This window comes from Schistocerca nitens, chromosome 5 (assembly GCF_023898315.1).
Source record: "Schistocerca nitens isolate TAMUIC-IGC-003100 chromosome 5, iqSchNite1.1, whole genome shotgun sequence".
Classification (NCBI taxonomy): Eukaryota; Metazoa; Arthropoda; class Insecta; order Orthoptera; family Acrididae; genus Schistocerca; species Schistocerca nitens.
The window spans coordinates 486,045,138-486,067,055 of NC_064618.1; the positions used below are offsets into that span (position 1 = coordinate 486,045,138).

At 42.0% G+C, this 21,918-nt stretch overlaps 1 protein-coding gene across 5 annotated transcripts in view; it reads left to right on the forward strand.

Annotated features, from left to right (window-relative positions):
* LOC126260870 (serine/threonine-protein kinase PRP4 homolog) overlaps positions 1 to 19,579 on the forward strand; it is a 173,007-nt gene extending 153,428 nt beyond the window's left edge. For 4 of the 5 annotated variants that reach the window (XM_049958301.1, XM_049958302.1, XM_049958304.1 and 1 more), the window contains one exon: positions 12,677 to 13,248. In XM_049958301.1, coding sequence (XP_049814258.1) covers positions 12,677 to 12,880 — 204 coding nt within the window. In that variant the 3' untranslated portion in view covers positions 12,881 to 13,248. Of the gene's footprint in view, positions 1 to 12,676; positions 13,249 to 15,431; positions 15,524 to 19,268 lie in introns of those variants that run through there. The other variant, XR_007546653.1, reaches the window with a different exon arrangement.
* Positions 19,580 to 21,918: the final 2,339 nt, after the last annotated feature.

Consider the following 21,918-nt stretch of genomic DNA (forward strand, 5'->3'; position numbering starts at 1 on the left):
CACGCGAGCTACGGTTGTCGCCTCATCTGTGCCGCCTTCAGTGGGCCCTCGGGGCCGTGCATCTCTGTCTGCCCCCCTCGTGTCTGGGGGCAAGCCTTCCTCTGTTGCCCCCTTAGCAGTTGGGGGCAAACCCTCTTCTGTCGCTCCCCCCACGCTTACTTCGTGAGTGACATCTGCTCAAAAACCGGGGGCCTCGATCCCTCCCCCTTCTTCTCCGCCGGCGTTGCCTCTGCCGGTTCCTCTCTCACGGAAGGGGTCCCTCGGGGCTCACCCTTCCTCCGTTTCTTCTCCTACCCAGCCGGATGTCAGCCAGTGGCTGAAGGTTCCACCACCTGCTGGTCGTAGGGCTTCTGCGTCATCGTCAGCTTCCGACGCTCCTTCGGAGAAGCTCTCCCAGCCCTCTAACCCTAAGGACAGACCTGAGAAGAAGGAACGGAACGTGTCCAAGAAGAAGGACGTTCCGGCGGTTTGAGTCCCGCCTGCTATAAATAGTTCTGGCTCCGGGGATGAGGTGGAGATCCTCTCCCCTGCCGCGGATCTCGCCCTCACGGAACCCTCGGCGGCCTTTCCTATGGACACAGCTGACTCTCCCCCGTGGCGGCAGTTGGCTCTGAGGCGCCGTCTGCCTCTTAGTCGCCTTCACGCCCTCCCAGTCCCTTACTGCTTCCATTCTCCAGTGGAATTGCGGCGGTTATTTCCGCCACCTGCCTGAGCTCCGGATGCTGCTGAGTGTTTCCCCTGTTCTCTGCATTGCTCTGCAGGAAACTTGGTTTCCAGCAATGCGGACCCCCGCCCTTCGCGGTTATCGAGGCTACTATAAGAACCGCACTGCCTGTCAACGAGCGTCAGGTGGAGTTTGCCTCTTTGTTCACCACTCTGTCTGTAGCTCGCCCGTACCCCTTCTGACACCTTTAGAGGCAGTCGCTGTCAGGGTTGAGCTCTCGCTGGCTATTACTGTTTGCTCTGTTTACATTCCCCTGGATGGGGAGCTCCCCCGACATGTCTTGGCTGTGCTGCTAGCTCAACTCCCGCCACCATTGCTGCTTCTGGGCGATTTCAATGCCCACAACCCTCTATGGGGTGGGACTGTCTCTGATGACCGCGGTCGTGCTGTGGAGCATTTGTTGGCTCAGCTCAACCTTAGCCTCTTGAACACGGGTGCTCCCACGCATTTCAGTGTGGCCCATGGCTCGTTCTCGGCCATCGATCTCTCTCTTTGCAGCCCCGGACTTGTCCCATCCCTCCACTGGAGGGTGCATCCTGACCTGTGTGGTAGTGACCATTTTCCCATCTATTTGTCACCGCCTCAGTGTCATTCTTCTGGGCGCCTGCCCCGCTGGGCTCTCCACAGGGCTGACTGGCCGACTTTTACTTCTGCTGCAACCATTGAGTCTCCCCCACAGGGTGACATTGACAAGGTGGTCCGTGTCTTAACCACGTCAATCATTTCGGCGGCCGAGGCTGCCATCCCCCGCTCTTCTGGACTCCCTCGGAGGAAGGCTGTACCCTGGTGGTCGCCGGAGATTGCTGAGGCTATTCGCGACCGTAGGCGGGCTCTCCAGCGTCATAGGCGGCACCCGTCTCTAGAGACCCTCATCGCCTTTAAGAGGCTCCGTGCCTTGGCCCATCGTCTTATTGCATGGCGTAAGCAGGAGTGCTGGGAGAGGTACGTCTCATTCCTGGGCTCCCGTGTCTCCCCCTCGCTTGTGTGGTCCCGGATCCGGCAGCTTTATGGATACCAGACCCCTATGGGTGTCCCTGGGATCTCCCTGGACGGCGCTGTCTGCACGGACGCTGCCGCCATTGCTGAAGACCTTGCTGCGCACTTTGCTAAGAGCTCTGCGACTGAAACTTATCCCCCTGCCTTTCGCTCTCTCAAGGAGCGAGCCGAGCAGACGCCGTTATCATTCCACATGCGCCGTTCTGAAAAATACAATGCTCCTTTCAGCGAGAGGGAATTCCTTGCTGCCCTCGCCGATTGCCCTGATACAGCACCAGGACCAGACTGCCTCCACGCGCAGATGCTGAAGCATCTCTCCAGGGACTGCCAGAGACACATCCTCACCATCTTTAACCGCATTTGGAGCGAGGGCGTGTTCCCGTCGCAATGGCGAGAGGGTGTTATTGTCCCCATCTTGAAGCCCGGTGCGGACCCACTGGCGGTGGACAGCTATTGTCCCATTACCCTCATCAACGTTTTGTGCAAATTGCTCGAACATATGGTGGGGCGGCGTTTGTGTTGGGTCCTTGAGTCACGCGGTCTCCTCGCTCCATCCCAGGGTGGCTTCCGTCGGGGCCGGTCTACTGCGGACAATCTGGTGCAGCTGGAATCTGCTATCCGTACGGCCTTTGCCCGACGTCAGCATCTCGTTGCTGTATTTTTTGATTTGCGGAAGGCGTCTGACACCACATGGAGGCATCACGTCCTTGCTACGTTGCATGAGTGGGGTCTTCATGGTCAGCTCCCGGCTTTTCTTCACACCTTTTTATTGCGCCGCTCTTTCCGGGTGCAAGTGGGTGCCGCCTCTAGTTCATCTTATATACAGGAAAATGGGGTACCGCAGGGCTCGGTGTTGAGTGTCTCCTTATTTCTAGTGGCCATTAATGGTCTGGCTGCAGCCGTAGGGTCGTCGGTGTCTCCTCCTTTGTACGCCGACGACTTCTGCATCTCATTTAGCTCCACGACTACGGGAGTCGCCGAACGCAGGCTGCAAGTAGCCGTTAGCAAGGCAGCATCATGGGCTCTGACTCATGGTTTTCAGTTCTCTGCAGCCAAGACTCGAGTTATGCACTTCTGCAGGCGTCGGACGGTCCACCCTCATCCTGAACTTTACCTCGACGGCCACCTGCTTGAAGTGGTGGACAGTTGCCGCTTCTTAGGACTCGTCTTTGATGCCCGGCTCACATGGGTTCCTCATATTACTCAGCTGAAGCAAAAGTGCTGGCGGCACCTCAATGCCCTCCGCTGCCTCAGCCACACATCTTGGAGTGCGGATCGCTGCACGCTGTTGCGATTATACAGAGCCCTTGTGCAGTCCAGGCTTGATTATGGGAGCCTGGCCTATGGGTCTGCATCACCCTCAGTGTTGAAGTTGTTAGACCCCATACACCACTGTGGGGTTCGGCTTGCAACTGGCGCTTTTCGTACGAGCCCCGTGGATAGTCTACTGGTGGAGGCCGGAGTTCCCCCACTGCGGATTCGCCGCCATCGACTGCTCGCTGACTATGCTGTCCACGTGCATTGCTCGCCGGGCCATCCCAATCGTCGCCTGCTTTTGCCTGCCATGGTCCTCCATCTGCCCGAACGGCGACCTAGGTCTGGGCTTTCCATAGCTGTCCGCGTCCAGTCTCTGCTGTCGGAACTGGGGTCATTCCCTCTTCTGCCTCCCTTCCGAGTCCGTGCACCTACGCCTCCCTGGTGTTTGCCCCGGCCGTCCGTCCGTCTGGACTTAGCACAGGGACCCAAGGATTCGGTTCCGCCTGTGGCCCTCCGTCGCCGTTTTCTTGCGCTCCTCGCCTCTTTTTCGGGCTGAGAGACTGTCTACACTGATGGTTCCCTGGTTGATGGTCGCACTGCCTACGCTTTTGCTCACGCTGCCCATGTTGAGCAGCGCTCCTTGCCGGCTGGCTGCAGTATTTTTACTGCAGAGCTGGTGGCCATGGTGGTCTTTGTTTGGACGCCAGGTCACGTTGGCATCCCGGGGAACGAACGTGTTGACAGGCTGGCCAAAGGGGCGATCGACGTCCCAGCTTTGGAGATCGGCCTCACGGCTCGCGATCAGCAGCTGGTGTTGCGCCGTAAGGTGCTTGGGATGTGGACTGCTGAGTGGCATGGCATGACATCCCCGAATAAACTGCGGGCTGTCAAGGATACGATCGATGTGTGGCGCTCCTCCCTGCGGGCTTCTCGCAGGGACTCTGTCATCCTGTGTTGGCTCCGCATCGGCCATACCTACCTGACGCACGGCCATCTTTTGCGTCAGGAGGATCCCCCCCCCCCGTGTCGGTGTGGGTCCCGGCTGACGGTCGCCCACATTTTGTTGGAGTGTCCCCGACTGCGCACCCTCCGGCAGTCTTTTAATCTCCCAGGCACTTTGCCTTTGGTTTTATGCGACGATGCCTCCATGGCTGATGACGTTTTAAATTTTATCCGTGGTAGTCCTTTTTATGGTTCCATTTAGGGAGGTCCTGCACCTTTCTCTTTCTGTGTCTCTTGTCCTCGTGTCTCTCATATTTGGTTGCAGATTTTAGTGTGTAGTCGGATGGTTGACTCTTTCCCTTTTTTTGTTCTCGTGGTCAGTCAACCAGTTTCCGGCCATCTTCTTTTCTTCTGTTTCTTTCTGTCTGGTGTTCGTCTGTACTCTTCTTGTCTGTAGTGTTCGTTACCGCATTTGTGTTGTTTTAGGGCCGGGGGGGGGGGGGGAGTCTCCTTCCCCTTGGGGTTTTACCTGCTTCGTGAATTTATGTCTCGCCTGTTTTTGGAATGGGGGACTGATGACCTTAGCTGTTTAGTCCCCCTTAAACATCCCAACAACCACCACCTCCACGGCTGCAGTAAATCTTATTAGTGAGTTAAGGCAGGTGGGGGGTGGGGGCAAATTCATATCCTTGGCGAAATAGACCTTGTTTCGCAAAGCACCTAGCATCCAGCGCATGTTGGTCTCTCGATTGTTCGTATGATCTTGAATCCCATCCCTGTTGGATTTTGAACATTTTTGAACAAATTCTAAGTTTATTTCTGAATGAATCATAAGTTGAGTTTTTGAATGCATGCATAGTGTACGTGATGTCTCTGCCAGGGGAATCCCCATTGCATCTAGAAATAAACTTCCCTGCAGACAAAAGGAGACGGGGCTACACAAGCTGAGCGGAACAAAGCCAAACCCATGAATGCCAATCACTGTTTATATGGTCGACTGGGATTGCGAATGATCAGCTTTGTTATAATTACTAGTGAAATCCATAGGTTGAGACTACTCGAGTGGAAATAAACTAGTAACAGGAATAAGAGGTAAGAAGGATTATGTATTATCTTTTCGGTGTATGCAAGAAAATGAAATTTCGACAGAAAAGTTTTGGCTAAATCGTTACACTAGTAAGGGCCAGTTGTACAGTCTCCAGATAGCAGCCGGTAAAGTTGTATTTTGGGAGTAGCGCGGAAAACACATTGTACGAACATGTAACAACACCTAACTGGAGAATAAACGTGGGATAACTAAACCGGTGATTGTGGCAGGGTTAGTGAAGTTAATCGGAGAATAAGTTTTGACACTGGCAAGAATAGTTACCGAGTTAGTGATAAAAAGGTTGTTTGTTAGGACGAGGAAGGAGAAGAAACTGGGACATCACACAAATTATGAAAAAATATAACGATTCCAAGTTTATATAAAATTTTCGTACTACTTCTTTTCTATCTCATGCTTGAGAAGCTGGAGTGCATGAATGAAAGTGAAACTATTTCCTGACATAAAACTTTTTGCTTGTAGGTGGCCTAATAGGCATTTGATATTGGTACTTCGTGAATTATATTCTTTGGTGTTATAAAAAATGCCAAAACAGTCTCGTTTATTTGGTGTGTATTACAATTGCTGCAATATTAGGCAGGCCTATTTCGTTTTATCTAGCAGACAGTGACAAATACATGTAATCAGATCAAGAAACCACACCAGTCTTGGTTACTGTTTGTATTAACAACTTTTTCAGTATTAGACAATGATATTTCAATTTTTCACGTTTGACGAACTTTGATGAAGTAATAGATTCTTTCCCAGAAAGGAAAGTACACCATGTAAACCTGTTCACTTAAAAAAAAAAAAAAGAGGTGCAGGATGTCAGACCGGCCGACTGGGAGCAGGAGAGGCACCGCAGGACATTTTAATTTCCCCCGTCTTATATATAGTTTGATGGCATCCATTACAAAATATTACACATTTGAATTCCAAAGAGCAAAATACAATGACGTGCGATAGAAAAATGCTGTGCGATGATCGTGGCACTGCATTTTGACACACAACCAAATAAAATGGCTCACATTTCCTCAAACAACTTAAGTTTTGTGTATCAGACTTTTCAGAAAGATGTGCTGTACAGATTGAACATTTTTTTGAAAAGTCAATTTTTTTAAAAATTTTTGGCGTCCTACCTCAAACGCTCGATGGGGTGGGCGGGGGAGGGGGGCACTATCTTGCATTGCCCCAGTTAGGAAGTATCGTAGGGCCGGGGTTGGTGCACAGAGCAGTCTGAGTTGTTGTGGAGAGGTGGGTAGTCTTCATGTGACCCGTGTTTACATTTAGTGATTTTGCTGTTTCCTCTTCATCTGTTGCTCTCACGTCAAATGAAAACAAAACGGATTTATGTGACAGGGAGCTATCAAGTGAATTAAAATACATTCACATAATTAAGGAAGGCTAAAATTTGTTATTAGTTTCAGACTATTTTATTTCCACCTTTCTGACAGTCGAGCATTAATCGCCTTGCAGGATAATGAAGTTATTTTTGTCGGTTTGCTAAAGAAATGTGGTTTTTATTAATCTTTTCTGCTGAGGCAGTCAATGTATTTGAAATGAAGTTTTTAATTCCACATTATTGGCATTTAACGGTTTGCTGAATTTCAAGTGGACATTTTCATCTTCTAGCACGTTTGGCATTATGCCGTAATAAAGAATCAAACATGAGATAATACAGTATTGGTACTCCAAGAAAATTTACAACTGAATCTGGACATGAGAATGTGCACTTTAAGCTTAATTATGCATTTAGTATGGTTCACGAAATTCCGATGCTCTTGTAGTATCCTCTAATGTCTTTTTTTCTTTGATGCCATAATGTCAGATCTTTTAATGCTTTACACATACGAACATTCGGGGTTCCTGTGTCATCGTAGCTGCGCAAGTGTGGTGACACCTGTTATCTGTTACTCTGGCACCATCTACTACATCTACAGGGTTAGTCTGCAATTCACACTTAAATGCCTGGCAGAGGGTTCATCAAACCATTTTCATGCTACTTCCCTACCATTCCAGTTTCGAATGGCGCATGGGAAAAAGGAACACCTAAATCTTTCCGTTCGAGCTCTGATTTCTGTTGTTTTATTATGATGAACATTTCCCCCTATGTAGGTGGGTGTCAACAAAATATTTTCACATTCAAAAGAGAAAGTTGGTGATTGAAATTTCGTAAATAGATCTCGCCGCAAAGAAAACTGTCTTTGTTTCAGTGACTGCCACCCCAACTCGTGTATCATATCAGTGACGCACTCACCCCTACTGCACGATAGCACGAAACGGGCTGCCCTTCTTTGCACTTTTTCAATGACCTCCGTCAATCCTACCTGGTAGGGATCCCACACCGCACAGCAATATTCCAGCAGAGGAAGGACAAGTGTAATGTAGGCTGTCTCTTTAGTGGGTTTGTTGCATCTTCTAAACGAACCTATTTCTAACAGGTTGTGGGAAAATATTGAGAATGATTATTTGAAAAGCGTTACTTTCAAAGTAAATTTCCTTTTACGCAAGATGATCTGTGTGCTAGAATGTACAATGAATTTCTTAAATCACAGAGCATTTGACTCTCATTTAAAAATCAACTCTTTGAGGATGACCATTTAGCATAATTTCGAGCCCAGATGATCAGACATATATGTCATTGTTAAAAATTTTCTGGCACATTTATCTAATGTATCTTAAAGTGTGACACGCACATAAAAGATCAACATTATATGTGAAAGCTTAACTTTTCTTGCAACTTATTGATCTTCGAGAGTAATATGTGAAAGCTTTTCTTTTATTGTAGCAACGCTATGTATATTAATTTAAACCATTAACGTTTCCTATTTGTGTGTTCGCACTACTTAACAGTAATATTCCTATTGGCTGACTACATACATCACATGTCCTGTGCTCTGAATATCCGCTGTCATAGGCTGGTGAGATCACGTGACATGAGCTGTGACTGGCTTACAAAAGTGCGTCACAATCTCGATTTCAATGCTTCGGAAAGTAACATGCGGTGTTTGGTGGCATTCGAATTTATACTTTCGTAATACAAAAATATACAGTGCACATCAGCCATCTTTCCAATACGTGTTTTTTTCCCTGAATTTCGTTTCCTAAAGTGCCGGGAAATTCTACACCGGCATATAAAACCATAACCATTCAAAGGATTGATAAGTTTTACAGTTTTGAGGAATAGTATACTGTAACTTAACATGGAAAAGTGTATTTTCACTCAGGAGAAGGTTTATTTTTTACTAATCTGGGAAATTTTTTTCCTTGTCCATGTATACATCCTGGCAAGACTTCCACTTCCAGATCAAGAACTCGTCATCTCACTTTCTTATAACATAATTCCAACAGACAAGTTGCACATTATTTTTACATCCAATAAGCTTAAAAGCTATTTGGAATGTAATATGTTTTATAATTTCAAAGTTCTGTGGCAGCAAAAGGAGGAAAGGCTTAGGTGGTAAGTTGGTTAAAAGTGTATAAGAGAAGTAAGAGTGCATTTAGGCCTGTGCGACTTTTCATGCACCTAAGAGTCTTGCACATATCATGTAGATGTGCAGAGCTAAACATACATGGTCCAAATGCAGAGACTCGAGCTCCCCATTCCTGATAGGCCAACAAGAGCAACAGTCATTGCATTTCCTTGTTTTTATTCTGTTGTTACTCTGCTACCACTAATGATTACATACTCACTTATTTTGTGGTCAGGTAGTTCACAAGAAACACATCGAATTTTTTAGAAGGTAGTTACATGGTAATTACACATTTCTTTGCCTGTGGTTTGCTAGTTCCACAGACAGTAGAAAGAGTGGGGGAAAATGTTGTCTTTAGTTCTTAACTGTCATGACTGATGTAGCTTCTCTGTATTTCATTTTCTTTGGCCAGAGACGACACCTTAGTCAAGTTTTTGAAGGATAGTCAACTTTTTATCGTAGACGAAGAGTGGCATTTAGTATGCTGTGAAAAGTATTTATTAACCGAGAACTTTGTGCTTCAGTTTTATCTTTGTTACAAAATAATAACTGTGATGGCAGTTGCCAATAGCAAACTGAATATCTGGAAAACTTGGCATAGTGTATATAAGCCCAGTTTTGTTGATAAGTTCTACAAAGTGTTGCTGCAGACAAGAATTAACAGAATAGTGTTGCCACTGAAGTGTGACCATGACAGCATTTGGAGGACAGTAGTTATCATCTTCTCATACTTCCATAATGCATCTGGAAAGAGACTAAATGTCATTGGGCACTGACAGTTACTGAAAGTGGATATGCAATTCAAGACTAGCCACTTTTGACATTATTCACTCTGTAGATGGACAGCTGTAAAATATGACCTTAATATGCATGAAACTATATATATAAAACAAAGATGATATGACTTACCATACGAAAGCGCTGGCAGGTCGATAGAAACACACACACACACACACACACACACACACACACACACACACACACATTCATACACACAAAATTCTAGCTTTCGCAACCAATGGTTGCTTCGTCAGTAAAGAGGGAAGGAGAGGGAAAGACGAAAGGATGTGGGTTTTAAGGGAGAGGGGGTAAGGAGTCATTCCAATCCCGGGAGTGGAAAGACTTACCTTAGGGGGGAAAAAGGACAGGTATACACTCGCGCGCGCACACACACATATCCATCCGCACATACACAGACACAAGCAGACATTTGTAAAGGCAAAGAGTTTGGGCAGAGATGTCAGTCGAGGCGGAAGTAAAGAGGCAAAGATGTTGTTGAAAGACAGGTGAGGTATGAGCGGCGGCAACTTGAAATTAGCGGAGGTTGAGGCCTAGCGGATAACGAGAAGAGAGGATATACTGAAGGGCAAGTTCCCATCTCTGGAGTTCCGACAGGTTGGTGTTAGTGGGAAGTATCCAGATAACCCGGACGGTGTAACACTGTGCCACGATGTGCTGACCGTGCACCAAGGCATGTTTAGCCACAGGGTGATCCTCATTACCAACAAACACTGTCTGCCTGTGTCCATTCATGCGAATGGACAGTTTGTTGCTGGTCATTCCCACATAGAAAGCTTCACAGTGTAGGCAGGTCAGTTGGTAAATCACGTGGGTGCTTTCACACGTGGCTCTGCCTTTAATCGTGTACACCTTCCGGGTTACAGGACTGGAGTAGGTGGTGGTGGGAGGGTGCATTGGACAGGTTTTACACCGGGGGCGGTTACAAGGGTAGGAGCCAGAGGGTAAGGAAGGTGGTTTGGGGATTTCATAGGGATGAACTAAGAGGTTACGAAGGTTAGGTGGACGGCGGAAAGACACTCTTGGTGGAGTGGGGATGATTTCATGAAGGATGGATCTCATTTCAGGGCAGGATTTGAGGAAGTCGTATCCCTGCTGGAGAGCCACATTCAGAGTCTGATCCAGTCCCGGAAAGTATCCTGTCACAAGTGGGGCACTTTTGTGGTTCTTCTGTGAGAGGTTCTGGGTTTGAGGGGATGAGGAAGTGGCTCTGGTTATTTGCTTCTGTACCAGGTCGGGAGGGTAGTTGCGGGATGTGAAGGCTATTTTCAGGTTGTTGGTGTAATGGTTCAGGGATTCCGGACTGGAGCAGATTCGTTTGCCACGAAGACCTAGGCTGTAGGGAAGGGACCGTTTGATGTGGAATGGGTGGCAGCTGTCATAATGGAGGTACTGTTGCTTGTTGGTGGGTTTGATGTGGATGGACGTGTGAAGCTAGCCATTGGACAGATAGAGGTCAACGTCAAGGAAAGTGGCATGGGATTTGGAGTAGGACCAGGTGAATCTGATGCAACCAAAGGAGTTGAGGTTGGAGAGGAAATTCTGGGGTTTTTCTTCACTGTGAGTCCAGATCATGAAGATGTCATCAATAAATCTGTACCAAACTTTGGGTTGGCAGGCCTGGGTAACCAAGAAGGCTTCCTCTAAGCGACCCATGAATAGGTTGGCGTACGAGGGGGCCATCCTGGTACCCATGGCTGTTCCCTTTAATTGTTGGTATGTCTGGCCTTCAAAAGTGAAGAAGTTGTGGGTCAGGATGAAGCTGGCTAAGGTAATGAGGAAAGAGGTTTTAGGTAGGGTGGCAGGTGATCGCCATGAAAGGAAGTGCTCCATCGCAGCGAGGCCCTGGACGTGCGTAATATTTGTGTATAAGGAAGTGGCATCGATGGTTACAAGGATGGTTTCCAGGGGTGATAGATTGGGTAAGGATTCCAGGCGTTCGAGGAAGTGGTTGGTGTCTTTGATGAAGGATGGGAGACTGCATGTGAAAGCACCCACGTGATTTACCAACTGACCTTCCTACACTGTGAAGCTTTCTGTGTGGGAATGACCAGCAACAAACTGTCCATTCGCATGAATGGACACAGGCAGACAGTGTTTGTTGGTAATGGGGATCACCCTGTGGCTAAACATGCCTTGGTGCACAGCCAGCACATCTTGGCACAGTGTTACACCGTCCGGGTTATCTGGATACTTCCCACTAATGCCAACCTGTCAGAACTCCGGAGATGGGAACTTGCCCTTCAGTATATCCTCTCTTCTCGTTATCCGCCAGGCCTCAACCTCCGCTAATTTCAAGTTGCCGCTGCTCATACCTCACCTGTCTTTCAACAACATCTTTGCCTCTTTACTTCCACCTCGACTGACATCTCTGCCCAAACTCTTTGCCTTTACAAATGTCTGCTTGTGTCTGTGTATGTGCGGATGGATATGTGTGTGTGTGCGAGTGTATACCTGTCCTTTTTTCCCCCCGAAGGTAAGTCTTTCCGCTCCCGGGATTGGAATGACTCCTTACCCTCTCCCTTAGAACCCACATCCTTTCGTCTTTCCCTCTCCTTCCCTCTTTCCTGACGAAGCAACCGGGGGTTGCGAAAGGTCGAAATTTTGTGTGTGTGTTTGTGTGTTTTTTATTGTGCCTATCTACCAGCGCTTTCCCGTTTGGTAAGTCATGGAATCTCTGTTTTTAATATATTTTTCCCATGTGGAATGTTTCTTCACACACACACTGGAGTTTATGATAGAGAAAAGTCAAGTAAAGGAATAAGGGAAATAAATACTGCAGAAGAAAAGAAATAAAGGAAAGCTTTTATGTTGGTAGGAGGGGAAATGTGTTGGAGTGGATTGATAAGGTTGGAAGGATAGCCAGAATGTATATCATGCATGGAGAGATATAATCGAAGGAACGTAAGATGAAATGAAGTTTTGCAAATGGCTTAGCATTCATTGAGCAGTGAAAGAAATGTGTCCTGCAGTTTTTGTGCTTAAGGAAAATTGAAATATTACGACCTCGAGGAACTCTTCATGGTACTGTTCAAATAAGAGATTATCCATTCCATGATGAGAAATATGCTGCAATAAGAATTCGCAGAACTGTAGTAGATGATACGTATCACATGTGCATTCTGTAGCCGTACTTTTTCTCTTAATATTTTTGAAATACTTTTCTAAGTCTCCTTTTCTTGTACCAATATAAGAAAATTGCACCTGTATAATGCATTGAGTATGTGTGTAGTGCTTCCCATTGTCTCTGAAATTGCAGTATCATGTTTTAAGTTTATTGAATAGTCATTTTTAATTTTTTGAATAAATAATGGATGTCTTAGTTTACTTCATAGAAATTACATTACTCGTTAAATATGTTGTGTGTTTTGCTTGAAATAGTTTTCTTACTTCTGTTTGCAGGAGAAAGTAGTGGTCATGTCAACGATTAATCCTACTAGAGATCTGCTCTCAGAACTGATTGGTAATCAGAATCTACCGGAGGACCAATTGAGAAAAGTAAACCAGCTGAAGGATTTGCTTGAGAAAATTCTCATGTTAGACTCCTCAAAACGTGCTGCAATCAACCAAGCTTTGACTCACCCATTCATCCAGGAGAAGATATGAGCTGTACTCATTTGAGACCAAGTTGAAATGTTGTTGAGAGAGGTAACTAAAAGCCTCCGGTGTGGCCCCGTATTTCAAAGGGAAGGGGTGTTAGTTTCATTTTAAGTCCTATAGATCAGTTGTTTAACTGATTTGTAAATAGACTTACATATTGTGAAACACGTAAGAAGCTACATATTTGGAACTTTCATAGATTTTTATGTAATTAAAAAAAAATTCAGTGGCGTAGTTGAAAAGGTGTTATTTTTTTTACTTGCATAGGAAAAGCGACCTAAATTATTGTGATGCATTTATGACAGTGATGGACATGTTGAATATTTTTAATACTATATTTGGGTGATAATTAAAGGCATTAATAAGAAATTTCACTCATCTTTTTATTGGAGAATTCTATTTATTCTTTTCAACATTGTTTTCATGAGTGATGCTTTCATTTATAGAGTTTTTTTAAGTATTACACAGTATTAGATAATTATATTTTTATATATTTTAAAGCAATTGTTTCATAGAATATTTGTTGAATGTCGAAAAAAAATAAAAATTAATAAATGTACATAAAACTTAAATTGCATGTAGAACCTGGTATTCATTACCAACACCTGTTGCATTGTTTCTGGCAGAAGGACAAAACTTGCAGAAAGAAGCAGAGGTGTTGTATTTTAATTACTAGTGGAGATGAGGCAGTTAAAGTTTCAAGAATTCTCTACAATTGACATTTCTGTAATAGCCCTTTGTTTATATTTGCATTCCTGCTATTTTCATCTGGTGCTTCTGTTTATTTCAGTAAGTTGTGGACTTCTTGCCTCACCTGTTTATGACCTGAGCTTTTTGTTTCACTGGAAATTGTTAGACTCCTACATGTGAAATGTCATATGTGGAAATTCTGAAACGGATATTGTGTGGTTTTTTTAGTGGAATTATTCACTGCAGTAATAGTATCTAGGTAGTCTGCGAATTATTTAGAAAGCATACACAGTGTTTTCCATCTGTCCTTAGTTTCCTTTCTCCAAGTTCCTTTCCCATTTATGCTTTGTATGTTTATATATGCTATCACTGTGTTAGCCCACATTTCCTTGGTTGTATTATTAGTCATTGGATTGCAGATGTTCCTCAAGACAAATTCTTAGTTCCTTCTTCTAGATAAAATTGGTCTATGAAAGATGGAAAGGAAAAGTCCTTTTCCAGTATAATATACTGTAATGCAACACATTCATATCTAAAAAATTTTTGCTATAGCTTCTCTGATCATATTGCTTCTGGAAGATAAATACCTATAAAATTTTGTATGTCACATACTTGTAATTTATCTTCTGACTTATTCCCAACCCCGATCATTACTTTCTTTTTAAAGGTCTTCCCTTTCAATCACTACCCATGTTTGCTACATTTAAAAAATTGTGGCAGACCTGTAACTTGGTGGAGAGTTAGTTGAGTTTCAGTTTTGCTTTCAGTGTGCAGTAATTAAAAATTTATATGCATTGTGATTTATTATTGTTCATGTTGATTTAAGTAGATTTTATGGAGGTAATTTATTTATGGAACTTCTTTTACCAGTTGTACTAGGGCAGATACCACACTAGTGATACTCTTATTGTTAAAACTACAGTCATCTCATTTTCTCAATTGCCAGACTATCTTTTACACATTCTATTTACAATTTAAAATACGTTGTACAAGGAATTTAGTCCAGCTTTTGTGCTTTTATCTTCAAATAATTCAGTTATACTGGTGTTAATTGAAGTTGTTTTTCACAGTGTGGATCCCTCACTTTATAGATTTTTTTCAGCTGTTGTATTACATAATCAGGCAAGAATATTTACTAGTGGACATCCATAAATATAATCAAAATGTATGTATTCACATAATCCCAAATTTTTCATGTCACCTCTTCACATACTTCAAGGAACAATATTTCCTCAGTAAATCTCACATAAACCTAGAGATCAGTATGGTGAATGCTAAGAAACAGTTAAGTGTTTAGCAAGCTACAGTGTTCTCTTCTGCCTGTTCTTTCAGCAGTGTACTCATATGTACATTATGAACAGATATGTGTTTCCAACATCTTGTAAAATTTTCTTCAATACATCCTGGTAGATTCATTCAGCTATTTCAGCAGAAGTTTGTGCAACAATCTCCAGGCCCCCTTTTTAATTTCTTTTATTGGTGTCTGATAATGGTTGATGCAGCTGCTGATATGTAGTGTTTCAATTGTATCCTTTTGCCACAAGCGTAAGAAACATTATAAATTGAAACAATGAAATAGTATGTCAATACATTTGGAAATTGTCTTGCAAACAGGGCAACAAATTCAGTACTGATTTAATACCATATTTTACTATTTTGCACATGCGATTGCATACAAAAATTTCAGTGTTTCATTTTGATAATTTGTATATGCCTTGAAAAGAGTCAGTAGTCTTGATCACTCATTTGCATAAAATATGTGTTGATGTAATTTGTAAAGGAGAAGATTTGGAAAATTTATATCGGTAGGCAAATTGTGATAGTAAAATACGCTGTGAAACTGTTATTGTGGTGCTTCTTGTTCCAGAATAGAGCAGAATCGAGGGCTGCTCTGGCAAGGGCAGAATGTGGCCTCATGTCTGGGGTGTGCAGTATCTTCAGACGTGTAACAGTTTCAAGGTATAGCTGACAATGAACCGGAAGGCTAGACATTTCAATTTCAATGCATTGTGCTTAAACACACCAAAATGTTTTTAATGTGATTTCAATGTGTTAATTATGTATTGTAATAACAGATAGGAGTCTCTGTGCAAAAGTAATTGATGAAAATAGTTTTGTTTGTTGTTTTCTCATAATTATGTTCAAGATGAGTGTCACTAGGAGGCAGAATATTATAGTGTTCAGTTAGATTCTTGATACAAATTTGTCATTAACTACTGTACTGCATCTTTGAAGCAGTAATGTAAATGAAATGTAAGTGTCTCATTGATGAAACTATAGAATGGAACACCTCAGCAATAATCAGGAGTTTGCTTACTATGGATGGTGTGAAATGTGTGCATGTACTGAAATTAGATAACTATTTGAATAATGCAGAACACAGCTGTGATGAACACTTCTCCCAGTGTATCTGCTACCCTCCTCTCCTCTACATGTGCTCCTCCCCCTCACACACACACACACACACACACACACACACACACTTAGTGGGAAAGGAGTGGGTGTAATGAGAAAGAACAAAATATGTAAGATAGTTAATAACTGGAGGAATTAAACTAGACCAGAATCTTCCCTAAAGTAACATACCTAACCCAATGTAATCCAGTTTGTGGATTCCTTCTGTTAATAATACTCACCTCAAGAAAAATGTTGAACTTTATATAATGACATTAAACAATTTTTGTCTCTTGTAACTTTCAGTGGAACAATTGTTGTAGGAAACTTCTGGTAGAATGTAAATACTTTTGGATTAAAAGAGATCATACAATGAAAGGGAGACACATTGAGTTGTCTATAGGCATACGCAAAAAGAGAGAAAACTTGTATGCTTTCGGAGTACTCTGAAACCTAGCAAGTTTCCTTTATTTTGTGTGTGCCTGTTGACAACTCAACACTTCTGCCTTTTGGTGAGTGGTCTCCTTTAATCCAAAAATATTTCAATGAAACCAGCTAGACTGTCCTTTACTCCCAAAAATCATTCTGAGCATGTAAAACTTAATATTTTAATAGTGCTGTAACTAATTAATATTTATTTTGTTGATATCAGGCTCATTTCTTCTGTTATTGTCAAAATAATGTTGGTAACCTCATAATTTTGCTGAAATCCCTTTTAAAATATAATACCTATCAGTGTTTTCACATTAGTGGTGCTCAGCTTTTTTATTTTGTCAAATCTGTGACATGTCACAAAAAATCAACTGACAGTGTCACTATGGACAGGGAAATACAGGTAGGCATGTTCATTTAAAGGACAATCAGCAAAATATGAGTATCTGTAATCCATATACAGCCTGTTCTGCAGCTGTTAAAGTGGGAACAAATGGAGTGAGTCTTACACAAATTAAATAACACAATTGATTCTCCCAATTCCACTCGATAAAAAACTCCATCTGAAAATATGTAGATCCTAGATGGTACAAAATTAACTCAATGCTTTACATTGGGAGAGGCACAAGACTCTGGAAATAATGTGAAAATAACAGTGAACTAAGGCTCACCAAACTTCACATTCCAATATACTATTAGAAATGAGCAAGGATGCCCATACAAAACTATAGTTTGTGTGTGTGTGTGTGTGTGTGTGTGTGTGTGTGTGAGGAGGGTGGGGGGTGTACAGAGTATTTTAATATTTTAGAAGATAAATAGCGACTTTTAAGTAGCCTTTAAAAAAAATTAAAAAAATCCAGTTCTGACCCTGTAAAAACCTGCGCGATACTGGCTTTTAAATCATTTTCTTGAAAAAAGAATACAGCTGACTACACTTTTTTTTTTCCTTTCCCTAAGAGCTGGGAGAGGGGCCAGCCTCCAGTTTGGGTGGCCTTGGTCATGCGTCATTGATGATTTGTAGGATAAAATTAATATCCACATTTAAAATAAAATACCATGTGCAAATAGAAACGAAAGATAAATGGGAAGGGGAAATTGTGGAATACATGAAAAGTGAAAATAAAATATAGCAAATGGTTGTATACACACACACACACACACACACACACACACACACACAGGATCAATAATGCATATTGCAATAGGGAGGAAGGTAGAGGACAGTGAAGAAGTCAAAAATGAAAGTTCTGTCCTAGATTGAAACTGGGTTGATGGTGAGAGCCTAATACCTTTCTCAGAACAAGCACCCATCTTTAAACTACTTGAGTGCAAGCACAGGCCATTCATGTTAGCAGTAAGTTGGAGCTTCAGATCATTGTTGAGTTGTATAGTGGGCTAAGCAATAATTATTATGGAATAGACAAATTGTTTGTGGACATCAGATGACATACTCCTACACTTTATATCATGTTGCCATGCTATGTTATCCAGAAAGTCCTCAGTCTGTCGGTTCACAGGACTGTGATTTCCTTGATATGAAGCCCACAATCTTGACAACCCTAGTTGGAAGGATTTTCTTCTTCTTCTTGCCACACTATCATTTGTTTTTAAGCTTTGTCATTGGGACAAACTGTTCAAATTGGATTCACATGTTACATGAACAACTCCATACACCAGTAGACATGTAACTTATATTAAATTAAAGTTATCATGACATCCAGAGTTTCCAGTGGAGATCTGTACTAGCAGCCAGTGTTTTCTAAAGTGGTAACATGTTGTGGCCTTGGTGCCTTTTCACCATCTGTCGAGTTGGGGTTCTTCCTCCTAACACCGACAGCTTTGTAGGTCACAACAAATTATAAAGTGTATTTATTGTCTAATGATGCACATTTATTCAGTTTTTGCAAATGGCTGTTGTTTTTGTCTACTCTTTTTCACTTCTGTGCCCCACTCACATCGTTACCACAACTGAGTGTGTTTTCTCTGTTCTATTTTTCATTTCTTGCCCCATTTTTTTTTATCTCCTGGATTTATATGTATTTTTGTTGCAGAAAATATATTTGTTTTTTGCAGCTTCTCTACTATTTTCTGCATCTGTCATTTTACCATGTTAAATTCTTGTTTATCTAATATATGGTGGTAATCCTGGAACACTCATGGCGCAGTTATATTGTGTCATTTCCATATTTCGCTACCATGCTGAGGCTCCCTTGACTTAGAATTTTGGACCACTTTTCCTCATTAATTCCTGATTAATCTCATTTTTGACAACCATTTCTTATTTCTTGCCAGGTGAAGAGAAACCTCTGGTTCAGAAAGCTAGCAAATTTGTGACATTTTGTACTTGCATGCAACTACATTGAATTGTAAATAATTGGTAGGTATTATTTATATAGGTCAGGGTTTACCACGTACCTTTATTCCTAACCAGTCATACAGTGCTTTTAAATTATACTGATGTTATCCAGTGCAGTAAAACTTTGGTTTTTTTCTCAAGACTGCCTTTTTTCATTAGATTGATACTCATTTATGTCCACAATATTAGGTTAATTCTAGTCTTATTTTTAAATTATAGTTTTGAAGTTATTGTAGTTAACTATTTAGTAACATTTTTAGATGCAAATTGAAGTAAATAAAGGATAAATTCCATATACATACATGTAAATTAAATACTATTAGCTCAGAGAACACTTGCTAGTGATAAGTTTTTCCTTTTGTTTTCTACAAATTATTTCTTCAGTTTTTATGCTGGCTTGCTTTGCAGTTGTGCAATTTATAATGTAATCTATAGAGGTTCTGTAGATATAGGGTGAAGAGTGCCCTTATGGTATGTCACAGTCTTTGAAATCATGATACTAATTCACACTTTCTTTTCTAGCATAACGACTCCTTGGTTATGAAGATTTACGGATGCAGACCATTTTACTTCTTTGGCAAAGACCAAGTTTAAGCATCCCAAGGTATTTCTTTTAACTCTTTTTGAAGGTTTTAATTTATTTTTTCTCATATACTGAAGTGGTAGGTGAGTATACGAGCATGTGAAATGGAGAAAATTGCAATATGCAGTTTTCTACAGTGTAAGCAGGAAAAACTAAGGATTCAGGGAACACACACCTTTTAAATTTGCTAATTGACTTCTGGTGACACTTTGCGGACAACATTTTAATATTGTTTGTGAACATATTATTTGAAAAGTTTTCTGCAGATTTGGTTTTTTTAATTTTTTCTTGTAATGGAAGTTATTCTTTTTATGGCTTTGATATACTATATCTACCCAAGTATAAGATGACCCTGAATATAAGGTGACAATCATACTGGCTTGGCTGAGAACTAGAATGGGTGTGGGGAGGGGAGGTTTAGGCCATTTGATGATTCATTCATTTTCATGATATAAGAAGAAATAAAATCTTCACTGTCTTTTTGTGTACTAAGTCTGTCATCTGTGGTATCATTACTTTTAATCATCGTCGTCCTAATAGCACAGTTGTGAAATTTATATCTGAGGTTATTGGTTACAGTGAAAAACTGAGATTGCAAATATTCATATCAGATTTTACTTCTATACTGATGTCAGAATGTTAGTGTGTTTCTTCCTTCCGAACATACTGCCTACCCGCTGCTCTCTCTTTGGCTGCGGCAACTGACCCCTCCCTACCATATTCGTTCCCATTATACTTCACAGTGAGCATCGACATCATTATTGTAGGGAACACATAAGTGTGCCTCTCATCCTACCTGGACTTTTACTGTCTTGTGCAGAAATGTATACCATTGTTGTACATTTGTCCAATTGTAAATTTAATTCAAATGGATTCAGGCAAAGTGTGGCAGTATAGGTTCCCACAGTTGGCAGCTTGACATAATTTGCTGTGTGTTCACTGCTCCCCTCACCACACCCATCCTAATTCTCAGCCAGGCCGATCACTGTTCCCTCTCTAACCCTTTCATAATGCTGTGCTGAGCAGCTATGAAACATGGACTGCAATATCTGCTAGGGTCCAGGTCATATGTAACACCACCAACTAATACGTAAATAAAAGATTGCAATCATGCTTCAGTAGCCGGCCGCAGTGGTCTAGCGGTTCTAGGCGCTCAGTCCGGAACCGTGTGACTGCTACAGTTGCAGGTTCGAATCCTGCCTCGGGCATGGATGTGTGTGGTGTCCTTAGGTTAGTTAGGTTTAAGTAGTTCTAAGTTCTAGGGGACTGATGACCACAGATGTTAAGTCCCATAGTGCTCAGAGCCATTTGAACCATGCTTCAGTAAAAATTTTAAAATTTTGCTTGTCCTGCAATCTAATGGTACCTGTTGGTACTATGTCCACAACGGGGTTGGTACTATCTCCACAATGGGTCTTGCCGCTGCAATTAATTCTCATGATAACAATTGTTGTTAGTTTAATATGGTCTGTTTATTTTTTTTTTTTAGACATTCAATTCTGGTTTCATTTGAATGTCACCATCTTGATCTAAATCTGATTAAAAGTTTGTAATGTTTTTACCCAGTGTTCTAACACATGTACAGGGACCGAATTTCTTATTTGCAACCCACCTGAGAAATCATTACGGTATCTCATAATCATATGAAATATTGACTTGTGTTCAGAACCAATTAATGGTTTTTGAAAGGCAACATTTTTGCCTTTCAATGTTTTTAACTTCATGTAACAAATACCATAAATGTTTGTGCACGGTATCCATACATGTATGAGAACTTTTATTGTCAACCTGTTCAAATGCAGTGAGAATTTGTAAGATAATAGCATTAAATTCCATGTCCTCCTGTGTGCCACAAAATTTTCAAATCATAAGCAGAGCAATAGATTGTTGAGGTGGCTAGTTGATAGTTTTTCGCTTATTCTTTGCACTAGCACCACGCGAGTCAAAGGTCACGTGATTGTCGACCGATATCGATACTATATCAAGTGCTTTGACGTATCAGGAAACCTTTAACTTATTTGAGCACGAGTCTCGTTTGCCCTACCTTGACTAGCCCAAGCTCTGTTAGTAAATGTAAGATGACACCTATATGAATGTAAAAATGTTGTCCTCAGCAGGAATAGTTTAATATGTGAGTATAAGACAACTCCATAATTTTTTGAATGACGAATTTGAAGAAAAAAACCTTGTCTTGTAATTGAGTTTAGGTAATTCATTCACCATGGTTTTAATCACAAATTTATTTCATTTGACTTGCAACCACCAAAATAAATGACAACAGATATTTTAAAAGTTGTCTATTTAATAATGCTGACACACCGATCAAATACTTTCAGATCTTGGCAAGTGACTGTTTTTACTAGAACATGTAATATTTCCTTATGAACATAAAACGGTGTGCTTCTGTAGCTGTACTTGCTGCAAAAGACATTTGTTGTTCTTGCTGTCATCCTCGGATTGAAGACTGGTTTGATCTGGCTCTCCCCACTAGCCTATCTTGTGCAAGTCTTCTTGTCTCTGCTTGATTGTCGCAGCCTACATCAACTTGTACCTACTTTTTGTGGTTCACCCTTGTCTCCCATCACTGTT